The sequence below is a fragment of the Vespula vulgaris genome, chromosome 1 (assembly GCF_905475345.1).
Source record: "Vespula vulgaris chromosome 1, iyVesVulg1.1, whole genome shotgun sequence".
NCBI lineage: Eukaryota > Metazoa > Arthropoda > Insecta > Hymenoptera > Vespidae > Vespula > Vespula vulgaris.
This window is the reverse complement of record NC_066586.1, coordinates 11,990,955-12,004,679: the sequence shown is the minus strand read 5'-3', so window position 1 is coordinate 12,004,679 and position 13,725 is coordinate 11,990,955. Positions and strand designations below refer to the sequence as shown.

General features: G+C 37.6%; 1 protein-coding gene across 50 annotated transcripts in view; it reads left to right on the top strand.

The window, feature by feature from the left end:
• Window positions 1-13,725, top strand: part of LOC127072933 (cell adhesion molecule Dscam2-like) — a 68,822-nt gene that overhangs the window by 11,086 nt on the left and 44,011 nt on the right. For 26 of the 50 annotated variants that reach the window (XM_051013999.1, XM_051014023.1, XM_051013950.1 and 23 more), the window contains exons 5-7: window positions 5,700-5,864; window positions 6,312-6,473; window positions 8,752-8,901. In XM_051013999.1, coding sequence (XP_050869956.1) covers window positions 5,700-5,864; window positions 6,312-6,473; window positions 8,752-8,901 — 477 coding nt within the window. Of the gene's footprint in view, window positions 1-989; window positions 1,152-1,690; window positions 1,853-3,135; window positions 3,298-3,885; window positions 4,057-5,699; window positions 5,865-6,311; window positions 6,474-8,751; window positions 8,902-13,725 lie in introns of all 50 variants that reach the window. The other 24 variants (XM_051014217.1, XM_051014130.1, XM_051013853.1 and 21 more) reach the window with 7 other exon arrangements.

The window sequence follows — 13,725 nt, the reverse complement described above, 5'->3', positions numbered from 1 at the left end:
CATCCGTTTCGTTAACGTTGTTCTCGTCTCGTTATCCATCACTCTGAAATAATTGGATCGCGTTGACGACATCTGTTCCATTCCCTTTTTATTTATCTATATATATATATATATATGTAGGTATATATGTATATACATACATACATACATACATACATACATACATACATACATACATATATATATATCTGTCTATCTTTTTTTTTCTTTTTAACGTACGAATCCCTTTCAGTTCGTTGTTCGATTATAAAATGCGACATGTTTCTTACGTGCAGCTTCGTGCAGCTTCGTGCAGTCTTGCGTGTTAGGCTGCTGCTGCGACTGCGGTGTAAGATGCGACAATGCGAATCGATCTGCTCTCGAAGAGTCGATGTAATCTCACCCTCACGGCTCTCGTCAACGTCGACGAATTTTCTTCCAGTCGTTTATTTCCGATGAACCGCGATATAAATTATGCTTCTTTTATCGTTGTTGTCGTTGGAAACATTTTAGAAACAAGATCAATCCTTTTAATGAACGATTTAATTTTTAAGAAATGTTTAGGAAATATATTATGTCAGTATTGCTGGTTCTATTATGTCAATATTGAAGTAGAGATAATGAAAAGATTAAATTATCATAAATCTTTTCACAAAATTTGTTTAAATTTGTGAATTAAACTTATTAATATGTTGTAACTCTGCAACCACATCCATTTACGAATTTTGTAAATTTCAATTGAAATGAACAAATCTGATGAGAATTAAACTATTGCAGAAATAGACGTATTTAACAGAATTAATTTAAGTATGAGGTTTTTTTTAATTTTTTAATCTCAGAAATATGTATCTTAATTTACCGCTTGTTCGCGAAACGGTGTATTTGATCGCGTGCACGAAAATTATTCGATGGTTGCGTGCGATAGGAGAGAGAGAAGAGTGGGTCGAACGAGCAATAACGTCGTTCTTTTAGGAACGGCCACGGGAATTCATTGTCGTCGTTCGTTGCAGTGGTGCATCAGTACTATCAGTCAGAAGTCAACAACGAATACGTTATTCGTGGCAATGCGGCGATTCTAAAGTGCAGCATACCGAGCTTTGTAGCAGAGTTCGTTCAAGTAGTCGGTTGGCAGGATGACCAAGGAAATTCGTTTAATCCGGAGGAAGGAAATGGTAGGGTGATGAGATTTGATTAGGAGAGCCGAGTTTCTTTTTCTCCGAATTTTTACATAGAACAATATCTGGACGTTGCAAGCAGCGTTGCGTTTCGCGAGCGGTCAACGTCGAACTTGCGCGATAAAAATAGCTCAATAAGCAAATTCTATCTCATGGACGATAAATAAAACTTTTAATTACATGCAAACGATATGTTACGTGCGATCTATAAGTAGCTAGGATGACGGTAGAAATCCGATAAGCTATTATTATTTTATAGTGTATGGTAGAGATTGCGACAACAACAATCGCGTGTGGTGATAAATTATTACCTAATCTTTAATCTTTTTATTATACGTTATATTAAGTACCGAATATTATTGTTTTTATCATGATCGAAATATTTGTAGTATTTGTATCACCATGTGATATAATTACCACTGTATACTAAAGCGGCTAGAAACTTGTGGTATACTCATTCAAAAGATGAATCAAGTTCCAGCGAGACGAACTAGTCAATGAAATTTAGTTTTCTAGCAGTCGTTTCTTTTCCTCAGTCGTGACTCAGTATTACGAGGCAGAGGTGGTATCGGAATACGTGATAAGGGGAAATGCAGCCATCTTGAAGTGCACCATACCGAGCTTCGTCGCTGAATTCGTCTCGGTTGAATCGTGGGTGGGAAGTGATGGCTCGACCTTCAGACCGTCCAATGATTATGGTACCCATCCACAGCCACGCATTCACATTCACATAGATATACACACAGACAAACGTGCGCGCATACACACACACACACGAGCGTATAAAAAGACGAGCTTTCCCTCGATCTTTCTCTTTCTAGTCCCTTCTTCCTCGTCGACAAATTTCATTTCCCCCAGAGTCCTCGACTCTTTTGGCATTGGCGCGTTCCCTCGTAACACGTAGCGTCGGACGTCATAGTTGGACGTGTGCAAAGTAGCACGTGGTAAACGATTCGTTTCCGCTCGCGCGCCGGCTCTCGGTGTCTGCCGATGGCGCACGGCGGTGGCAGTTGACATATACGTACGTACGTATGTGTAAGTGGTGGGTTGATGAACCATACGATGATTCTCACGCTGTACGATTGTATCGCAGTATTGAAATTAACGATATTATTTTCCATGTTTAAAATATTTTCTGTCAAACTTTATCTCTAACTTACGTTTCATTTCTCTTTTAGTTTTACTATTTTATTATATCATAAGTGACTATTTTATTATATTATAATTGACCGACTTTTTCTGATTTAATGAATTAATTTTACGTCAGCACAAGTAAAGTGACAACGATCTATCATCGAATGTGGATTAAAATGAATTAGAACGGAGCTTAAAATTAGATTAGAATCTATTAATCATGATCAGGTATATCTGGTATGTGTGTGTGCTTTTCGTACAGTCGTCGCGCAGCCTTACCAACCGGAAATCCTGACAGAGTATGTAATAAGGGGTAACAGCGCGATCTTGAAATGCAGCATCCCGAGTTACATCGCTGAATTCGTTACCGTTGAGGCATGGATAAGGGAGGACGGAGAGGTCTACATTCCGGAGGATCCTGCTGTCGGGCAGGGTACTAGAGGCGTGTCTCCTCTTTCATTTCTTCTTCGACCGATCGATACACCCGCACGAATTCGTTTCCGATAGCTTTTTACAAAACCGTCGGGTTTCTTTACTTTCTCTTTTATAAATTTCTTTACGTCATAACTTAGAATTATGTTTTTCTAGTAATCTATACCATCTTTCAGAAACATTATTTAAATTAACGTTCACAAATATTATTCAATTATTTCGAATTTGCAAAGAGATGTATCGATTGGTCTTGAAGAGAACGTATCCGTTTGTGATTAATCCAAGCTAACCGAAAAAACAAAAAGGAAGATTTTTTTCTAACTAAATCGCACATTGTTTATTATATTATTCCGAACCATTGTTTTCTAATTCACCCGTTTGCCTAACAATGTCCTGGCAATGCCCGCGCGGGCAGTCGTTTCGCAGTTTTTTGTCACCGAGGCCGAGAACGAGTATGTGATCCGAGCAAACAGCGCGATCATGAAATGCAAAATACCGAGTTTCGTGTCGGAGTTCGTTCAGGTGGATCAGTGGGTTGCCGATGATGGGACAATATACACGCCTGGAGAGGAGTACGGTAGGCGTCGTGATCGATAGCCGTATAATTAACAATCGCACACTTCAGGACTCGGACAATTTTCATCTTTCCTTTGCAAATCTCGTTCCTGTTTTTCTCTCTCTCTCTCTCTTTCTTTCCCTTTCTCATTTCATCTATCTATCATCCATCTCTTTTTGTCCTTGTCGAGCGATAACGGCAACTACGTAGAAACCACAGTCTCGTTTACTTATCATCGACGTGATTTATTTTATTACATGTATCTAAAAGACCGATGCTCTGTGGCTTGGTTTCTATTAAAAGGAATATTATATTTATTATTATTATTATTATTATTATTACTAATTTAATTTAATATCGGTTTACGGTTTCTGTTCTTTTTTTTTTTTTTTTACGGAAACTATTAATGAGAACAATATTTACATTCGTATGCTTTATAATTTAACTTTTATTTAAACTTCATGATATTGATTATTGATTCTATTAATAATACTTTCGTCTATTCCATTATCGAGATATTACATCGATTTTTATACGTGCCTATTTTGTAATGATTCATCGTTCACATGACGATCTACCTATCTCTTTCTGGGAAACGGCGCGTTGCAGTGGTCCAGCAGTTCTACGAGACGAGAGTCATCGACGAGTTCGTCTTGCGCGGTAATACGGCAACCTTGAAGTGTCTCGTGCCCAGCTTTGTGGCGGATTTTGTAGACGTGATCGAGTGGCTTGCAGTCGAGGACGGTTCGACGTATACCACTAGTAATCAAGACGAAAAGGGTACAGTTTCCATCGTCGTACGATTTCGAATGTGAAAACGAATTAACGAACGCCGTTGATTCTGTTGCATTCTTATATTCTCATATTAATATACGTAGATACATCGGCATGCCAGAAAACATTTTCCTTGAAATTTTTTTTGAAATCGAATAAAATTATAGTAAATTAAACGCGAACTATAAATGTCTATGATACTCTCGGTGATTCATTTTGTAGGAGAATTAGAATGGGAAAAGCTTTAGAGCATTCGACACGGTACTTTAATTAGATTACTATATTAAATTACACCTCGTGCTCATCCTTGGGTATCGGATAACGTGGTTCTCCACTCGCGTGCGTGCATATTCGCAAGCAAAACCACCTTTCTTCCAACCGTCTTCCTAGACTGGAAAGTATTGCATACGATCGACTATGGTGATCGTGCCGGTGTATAAAAGAAAAAAAAAAGAAAAAAGAGAAAAAAGAAGAGGATGGTCGATGGAGCGGAAAGCACGAGTCCGAGGCAAACTTTGCACCTACCCTTTTCTCGATCGATTCTCGGTTTTACATGGATGGATGGATGGATGGAAACGCGCGCGCGGCTGGCAGTGGCCTCGTTTGGCTTGGGAACCTCGGATTAGGTTAAGTCAGACTAATCAGGCCGAGAGCAAATTAACGTACCGTCTCTCTACGAAGAGACGAGACCAGCCTCGTCGGCTTTATATTCGCTTTTCGGTGAAGAGAGGGTCGTTTCCGGGGCTATTTGCCGACGATAGAATTGAATTTTCCTACGGCACTTTATTCAGTTCTATAACTTTCCCTCTCTCTCTCTCTCTCTCTTTCTCTCTTTTCCCATCAAACTGTTTCTCATACTCTCTTTCTGGGAGAAATTCTGCTGGGTACTCGTTCAAACAAGAGTCCATTAAATTTGATCTCTGACGTGTCATTTGTTGGAGATGATTATGGACTCGTAATGTGATTAGGAATCATTAAAGGTTAACCCTTAATAGATTTACATTGATTTCCGTCGAACAGAAGAAATTGCTCACAGGAAAAGAAATCATATGATTTAGAGTAACATGATCTTTATCGACGATCTTTTTAAACGTTTTAGTCAAGACATCGTTGATTTTATTGAAAAAGTTTCTAACCGATGTTTAAAAAATTGTATTATTTATGAGACCCGAGAAGGGTAAAGTTTTGTCGTAAAGGATGATTCGTTTTGGTCAATCAACGCGTTAAAATTTGTATGTCTGTAAACGTTTCGGTGGTTTCTTTGTAACTCGTTCCTATGTCAGAATATCGGTATTTTATAAAAATCGATCGAACGGACGTGTCGAACGAAGCGATGACCAGATGAAGTTTTGCACCGTTTAATTGATATTCCACTTTCATTCAGTGAATCTGACGAAGATTCATAGATGCACCGTACGATCGTGGGATATCGAATTCTCGAGCTGATCCCTGCTCGGTTCATTGAAATTTTAATCTGTGAGATCAAAGCGGGAGGTCGTGTTCCACTGACGATCTCTTTCTCTCTTTCCCTCCCTATCTCTGTCTCTCTTCGACTCCTTTTTTTTAACCGTTCTTCCGGTCTCCCTCATTCTTGTATTCCGCCTCTTTCTCTCTTCTCTTTTCATCCTTTTTCTTTCGCTTTATTACAGTGGTCGGGCAGTACTTTGAAGTTCAGGTTTACGACCAGTTCGCGATACGTGGCAACGCGGCCATTTTCAAATGTCAAGTTCCCTCCTTCGTAGCAGACCACGTGGATGTTGTAGGTTGGATCGACTCGAATGGCGGAAGTTACGTTGCCGACGACCAGTCATACGGTAGAGACATCGACTCGAACGTATTGCACCAAACGTACCTATTATTTTCCCCCTTTCGCAAATTAAACTCCTTGAACGAGGATAACAACGTGGAATATCAAACGAACGAACCGATGTCGTTAAACTCGTTCGCTCGGCGAACATATTACGTATCTTTTTCTAGTTTTCTAAATTCATGAACGGTCTCCGCTCGTAAATATTATCGCGATATATTATCTGCCGAAGATGCAGATCACTACGCAGGTTTAACGAATTAATGAAGAGATCAATGAATTAATTTAAGACGATACAATGATGATCTTGTAGTTAATGTAACGTGGAATATATATTTCGAACGTGAAAAATAGAATTTTCGTAGCTATCGATCGTATTTATTGATTGGTAGGATACACCGTGTAGAAGATTTGCATCTTTATGGTAAAACCGGAAACCGATGTCTGGTTACAGTTGTCGGGCAGCGGTATGCAGTGAACGTGATGGACGAACACGTCCTACGGGGGAACGCTGCTATTATCAAGTGTCACATACCGAGCTTCGTCGCCGAATTCGTGGAAGTCGACTCTTGGATCGAAGACAATACCACTGACATTTATCCTAGCCCCGATTATGGTACACACATTTAACAGAAAGAAATATCGACTCGCGTGAACCGTACTTTTTTGTCGTCTTATCCTGTCCTTTGTATGTATCGTAAATCTCGTTGGTGATCATCGAAAGTTCACCCTCATTCATACTTTAATCGATTTTCGAAGAAATCTTTCTAGATTTAGACCATTGACTTTTCTCCTCGTCGTACGTTTCTTCTTCCATCGAATAAAATAAAGTAAAGTAAAATGAAATTAAATGAAATGAGATGAGACGAGACGAAATAAAAGAAAAAAAAAGAAAAGAAAATCGAAGAAACTATCGAGAAAATTAAAGTCTGTTGAACAACTTTAATCAGTAAACATCAAAATCACTCTCGAGCACCGTCTAATTGACCATCCCGATTTAAGTGACGAGCAATTTTTGATCTCTGACGTTAACGTGAAAATTAATTAACGTTACTTATTGTATAACAGCACGTGATTGTCTGACGTGCAAGATCGTTGTTGTTGTTGCTTCGTTTGATTTTTTTCTTTTCATTTTTCTTGACAAACGATACTCCCCTAGCTCAAGTCAGGAAGAGAGAATTCAACTATAGTATGTCAGGAGATAGAATTTCAGCAAGGATCTTGAATGCGTGTCTCTTCTCTTTTTTCTTCGAGTGTACTTTCGTATTTGGTCGATCGACCCTTTCCTCGATTTTTCTCATAATCTTATGTAATTCAAGAAAGCCGATGGAGAATTCCCGTTCTATTCGAACGCTCTTCTCTTACGTTTCGAACGTTTCGAGGCCGGATACACGTAAGCGTCGATTTTGAGAACTTTGTATATTGTTACCGAGTGCATCGAATCTCTTTCGGAATAAATTCGTACGACGTTGACTGCCGCTGCTCGCGCTGTCCCAGACATCCTCTTGTCCTTTTGCCTTTTTCTTTCTTTCTTTCTTTTTTTTTTTTTTTAATCTTTTTATCCCTTCCCAAGAACGCCACTCCAAACTAACCTTTTTTTACAAGTCTATAGTCATTAAAATGTTTTGTAGTATTGTAATCGCTTGAGTGTGCTTTTCAACTGCATGACTTTGATTAATTCGTTCCGTATGTCTTGTTTTGCGACAAACGATATCTGGTTCTGTTTTTAACAGATTGTTAATCATTGGGGCAGATTTTCTCATTCACATGTGTATATCTATATATGTTTATATATGTTTTTCACAAATATCAGATCTGATTTTAAAACGTTAATTTAACATTCGGTTATAAAGATTTAAAAGTGTAAAATAATTTTATTATAATACTTTTTAGAAAATGTATTGTCTCCTAAAATTTTCTAATGTTGCAAAGCATGACGTGGGAAATGTTAACAAAATAATTCCAACAATAGACCCTTTTCACTTAACCGTGTGGTTACAATTTATTTAAGATAGAGACGTTTAAAAATTGTATTGGTAAGGTAGTTTTTGTCCAAAATTACGTGTACACACGAAAATCATTTCTTTTCATCGAAATAATTACAATCCACGTTTTAAAAAGAATATCAATTTAAAAAGAATATCATATGACGGAGTAAGTAATATATATCGCGTTTTCAAAGAACAATTTCATATATGTTAGTTAAATCGACTGCTACCTACGTATGTTTAACTTTCCATTGATAGTGAATTTGAAATAATCTATATTAACAAATACGTACGAATACATATTATAAGACATATTATTAAATTTATTAAATTTAATGTTTCTCAAAGTGCAAAGGGTCGGAGGAAATAATGCGAAACTTGTAATAATACTCGAATACAACAAATGTTATCAGTCTCGTAGTTACTCGATAACAAACAATACATTTAATTAAGCGTCGAACGTGTTTGCAATATTTCCTCTTGTCGTTACATTAACGCGTTGGAACTCCCAAGCGGTGTGTATCGGACGATTGAAGTAGGAAATAGATACGAAATCTCTCGGTATTCAACGTTCGACTCACTTGGGAAGCAAGGACCGTAGTGTGGCATGCATGCGAGTGTGTTCAATTAATCGTCCATTGTATTCGAGTATTCGCAAGAATGTTCGAGTATCGTGCACATTTTTTCAAAGTGATTGAACTTTATCTCGATTGAATGTTTCACGAAGAATTCGTTCTTTTATTTTTTAAGTACATTATTATTTTCGGATGAATTTGAAATATAAATCGAACATTAATTTTTACCGATCGAATCGAGTATCAATCATTTTGACTTGCACGATTTTGTGATAAAGATGAAGCGAAGATTATTAATCTTTTTTTTCCTTTTGGGGGATATTCCGAATAGATGGAAAATACTTGGTTTTGCCCTCTGGAGAATTGCACATTAGAGATGTTGGACCCGAAGACGGATACAAGACCTATCAATGCCGCACGAAACACAGACTCACCGGAGAAACAAGATTATCTGCTACTAAGGGACGTCTCGTCATTACCGGTAAGTCGAAGCATAGAAATTTTCAATCTTCACATTGAAATTACGATTCTGATTGCTTTTTCTTTTTGTTCTTTTTTTTTTTAAGATTTATCCCTAATAATATCGTATTATCAAATTTGGAGAAGGATGTTATCGAGTTTCGAATTAATTTTTCACTTATTCATTTTTATACCTACGTAAATCAGAATCGTGTTTCCGATTTTGAATCCAGACGCCTCGATGATACAATCTTACTCGATAATTATTTGATATTAATCGTACGTATCATACGTCGAATATTTGATTATGACAATTCTTTGTAATTCGTAGGACCAATATTTTGTACTTTAAAATCATCAGAGATAATCCTGTTTACAGATATAATGAAATATTAATTCGATTTGAGACAGCGACAAATATTAGAATTTTTGTATGCATGGAAATACGTCTGGTTTCGAAATTTTTATTGAAAAGAAAGTTAATTTTCCTATCAATTTACAAATGTTAGAATATGAATAGAATAACAATGATAAATTCTTTAATAATCTTAATAATTAATAATTTTATCGATATATTTGCAATATTTTTATTTGGAAAGTTAACTTTCTTATACGATGTAATTATACGTCTGGCCTTTTTTGCCAATTAGCTCGATCGTTTTGCAATTATTAATTATGTCTTGTTAAAAATTTGTAGTAAAAATTAAAGTGATTGAACGTATTAATATATTTAAAATATAAGAAACACGATATATTTGATTTCGTCAAATCGTAAGTTAATACAATAATTTCATAGTTTCCAAAAAAATCATCGAAAGATCGAGTTGATTGGTAAACCTGAATGCTGGGACAGGGTACCCCTGCGGGCACGCGCCACCGCCCGCCCAAAACTTGACTCTTGGCATGATCGGTTACGAAATTACATTTGAAGAAGGAAAAGCAAAACGAAAAAATAAAAAAAAAAGAAAAACCAATGATCGAAGCGCAAAATTCTTTCGTTTCTTAACGGCGTCCTCTCGCGATCTCCGGGCTCTGACCTTCGCTCTCGCGTGGTAAGTTCCCTATAAAAATAATTTAACGTCTCTCGAACGAGTCACGGTTTTGAAATGTGGACGTAACACTTAAGGAAGCTGCTATTTGTTTTTGTTCTTTGTGACTTGCATCTGTTGTTCTTTATTTTTTTCTTTTTATTTTTTATCAGGCGATGAAATAATTTTTATTGTTATCGGACAACGATTTCTTCAGCTTCGTTGAGTGTTTAATTGTCCCATTTTTACGACATTGATGGAGAACAAAATGCGTCACAGCGGTCGATGGAACATAAGTGCTGGTCGAAGTCCTTTATTCGTGCATCGAATTGTCTTTTAAATGGGTAATAAAAACAAATGTACAATTATATACACATATATATTACATACGAAACAGTGGTGCATATCAGAGGATTAGAATGCTCTAACGATCATGATCAGTGGCCAAAATAGGAAAGGGTTGCTGCTAATAAAGTATAAGGTTCTACGATCTTTTCGTTACGCAGAACCTGTGGGGAGTGTACGACCAAAGTTTCCAAGTATGGACAACATAAATGGACTTTCAACGAGTTCCAGTGACAATATACCGCTTCTGTGCCCTGCTCAAGGATTTCCGGTTCCATCTTATAGGTACGATATTTTCTATCGTATCGCGTCGGTCTTGTAAGCGCGTCGTCGATAAAAGGAACGGATAATCTTGATAAAGAGTTTAGAGGGCACGAAAGGAATAATTTTTTATTTAAGGGCCAAAACCAAATGGTGTCGAGAGAATGAGGAAATGACAAAGTAAAATCTTTTAAACATTAAAAAAATTCTATCATCGAAAGTGAATTTAATTAAAATAAACGATAATAATAATTAACGATAGCTGATATTTCTTTTCGGATCGATGTTCTCTTTCAAAACCGTCAGAGAGGAGAATGGGACTTGATGTTCTACATATTCGACGTTCCATTTCTCTCAGAGCTTTTCCGTGTATACTCAGAGACACCACCGGGAAATACCGAGTCGAAGATCGATAAACGCAGGAATGTGACATCTATCGATGTTAAATTAATACCACAATCGTTTATGGACCGATATTACGGTGACCCATTTCACTTGATCTTAACATACTACGGTTTTTAATAATTTTGATTCCATCCAACAATGTTGTTCCATTTTGTTATTGTGGTCCAGGGAGTAGTAAAAAGATATTGGAAAGGTTATTAGAAATCTCTAAACGTAGGCATACTTTTTAGAGCCCGTGGGAAGCGTACGTCCAAAGATTCCTTCTACAGATGACATCCGTGGCTTCAGAGCACTGGTCAACGGTTCGCAAGCCCTGTTGTGCCCAGCACAGGGGTTCCCCGTTCCTTTGCACAGGTAGAGAACAAGAATGTGACAGTGGTATGAATAGGTCGATGTTTAAATAATAAGTAGGTAATAACGAATCGATTTTAATAACGCGACACGATCAGAACCGGTCGGCAGTGTGAGACCAAAGTTTCCAACGATCGACGACTCCAGGAGTTTCCGAACAACCATGGATGGCTCGGTCACTTTATTGTGTCCCGCTCAGGGCTTCCCTGTCCCTCTGTACAAGTAAGTCGAGCCTTAAAATCGTTAGAGTGTCTCGTTTGTTTCTATCGTCTATCCATTTATCTATCTCTGTCTTTCTCTCTTTTTCCTTTCGAATAACTTTCAAAAAAGAAAAAAATGTATGGTTATTTCGACGAACAAACAGAGATAATTCATGGTTAGACATTCCCGATTAGAGATACGATTATTCTACTCTGCTTCCTGGGTTCCCGTTAGTAGAATTAAAATGGTAGAATTAGAATGTTGTTCACGTACGGTTGCTGAATATATTTCAGCCGTTTTGTTTGAAAGTTCTATCAGGGTTTCCCTGTCCCTTAATGGTAAAGAAAAATACGTCGTTAGATTTGGATTAATCTCGAATTTATCGGTTCTTTAGAACCGGTTGGCAGTGTAAGGCCGAAGTTTCCGGTTATGTCGAACATAAACGGTTTCATGACGTACCAAGGTGGAAGTATGACGCTATTGTGTGCTGCTCAAGGATTTCCTGTCCCATCTCATAGGTACGATCATAGTAGATTTAAGTTCAATAATTTCGATTCGTCGAAAATATCTTCCTCGATAAATTATAACCGTTAGGATATACCTGTCCCTGTAGACAGGCACATGACATACTTTCAACACGAGTTTCGAATTTGTCGATTGTTATCAGCATTATTATTATTATTACTATTATTATTCAGAACCCGTTGGCAGCGTGAGACCAAAATTTCCAACGATAGACGACACTAGAGGATTTCGTACGATCAAAGACGGCTCGGTTACTCTAGCTTGTTCAGCCCAAGGGTTCCCTGTTCCCGTACACAAGTAAGTCGCGAATCGTCAAATAGTTTGGATTACTATCCAACGATTGTAATTATTCTCTTGTTATCTCTCTTGGGGGGACACAAATATGCAGAACCTGTGGCAAGTGCACGACCTAAACTTTCGAGTACGATCAACCTGATTGGACTTTCAGCGAAGACGAACGACAGTCTCTCCCTTTTCTGTCCCGCTCAAGGATTTCCGGTTCCGACTTATAGGTACGATCGATATGAAAATCTTTGACCAATAACAATAATATTAATTGATAGCGAGACGAATACAATGGCAACGTGAAAGCACGAAAGGCGAAGGAAATCATTTATATTGATCGTTGCTAAAGAATTCATTTAGCGAAGCAATGGAACACATTGAAAGTAGATAAACGTAGACGTATTTTCTGAAAAAGTAGAGAAGCAACGTTTAAGTCGGGTAGCAAGAAGAGCTCTTCCAGTTGCTAGGTTCCCTGTCCTTGCATAGAAAGCATTTTTATGTTTCAATGGGAACGTTACTAACGCTCAACGTTCTATTTTTCTCTCGTTCTAATTCCGCAGTGCCCGTAGGAAGTGTTCGTCCTAAATTTCCAACGATGGATAACTCGCGTGGATTTATTGCTAAAAGTGGCAACCCTCTAACCTTGCTGTGCCCTGCTCAAGGATTTCCTATTCCATTGTATAGGTGGGACGAGGTCATTGTATTATACATTATAAGATTAGATATTAGAATTCGAAAATGAAGTTACTCGATCGCGAGGGCGAATGGAAGTTCGTGTTTGAAAAGAACTTTCTGGTGTGATAGTTTAATCAAAATTGAATGAGAAATTGTGCAATGGATATATCTGCGATCAGTTAAATCGATTAAAAAATTGATTACCCTGCCCCAGCGAAATTGAATGGTTTCATGTAACAGGGTTGAAAATATTTGTCAAAAATAATATTTGACTTTTCGATTTACGACGGTCACACCCAAATGAAAGTCCTTTCTCACAGAACCAGTCGCCAGCACAAAGCCAAAATTCCCGATGACAGAGAATTCGCGTACCTATACGACGTATACGGTTCGTCGCAACGAATCGCTGAGTCTACCATGTCCGGCTCAAGCCTTTCCCGTTCCAGCTTTCAGGTACAGGAAATATCTTCGATATAAAAACTGAAATAGATTATTCGAAGCGCGTCCGAGTTAATGCACGGCTGCGATACCAAAGGAAAGGAGTTAAGGAGTTAAGTAATGAAAACGAATGAGGTAGTAGGAATGTTCGTATTCTTTTCTTTTGTTTCCTCTGATTCGTGATCATTTTGTCGGATTTCAAAATAAATAAATCAATTTCTGAATTTTGAAATAAATAAGACGAATTCGTAGATACTTTCATAAAACCGCAAGAATTCAAAATAAGAAGTAGGGAAGTACAAATTAAAAATGTCGTCGAACGAAACCTTGTT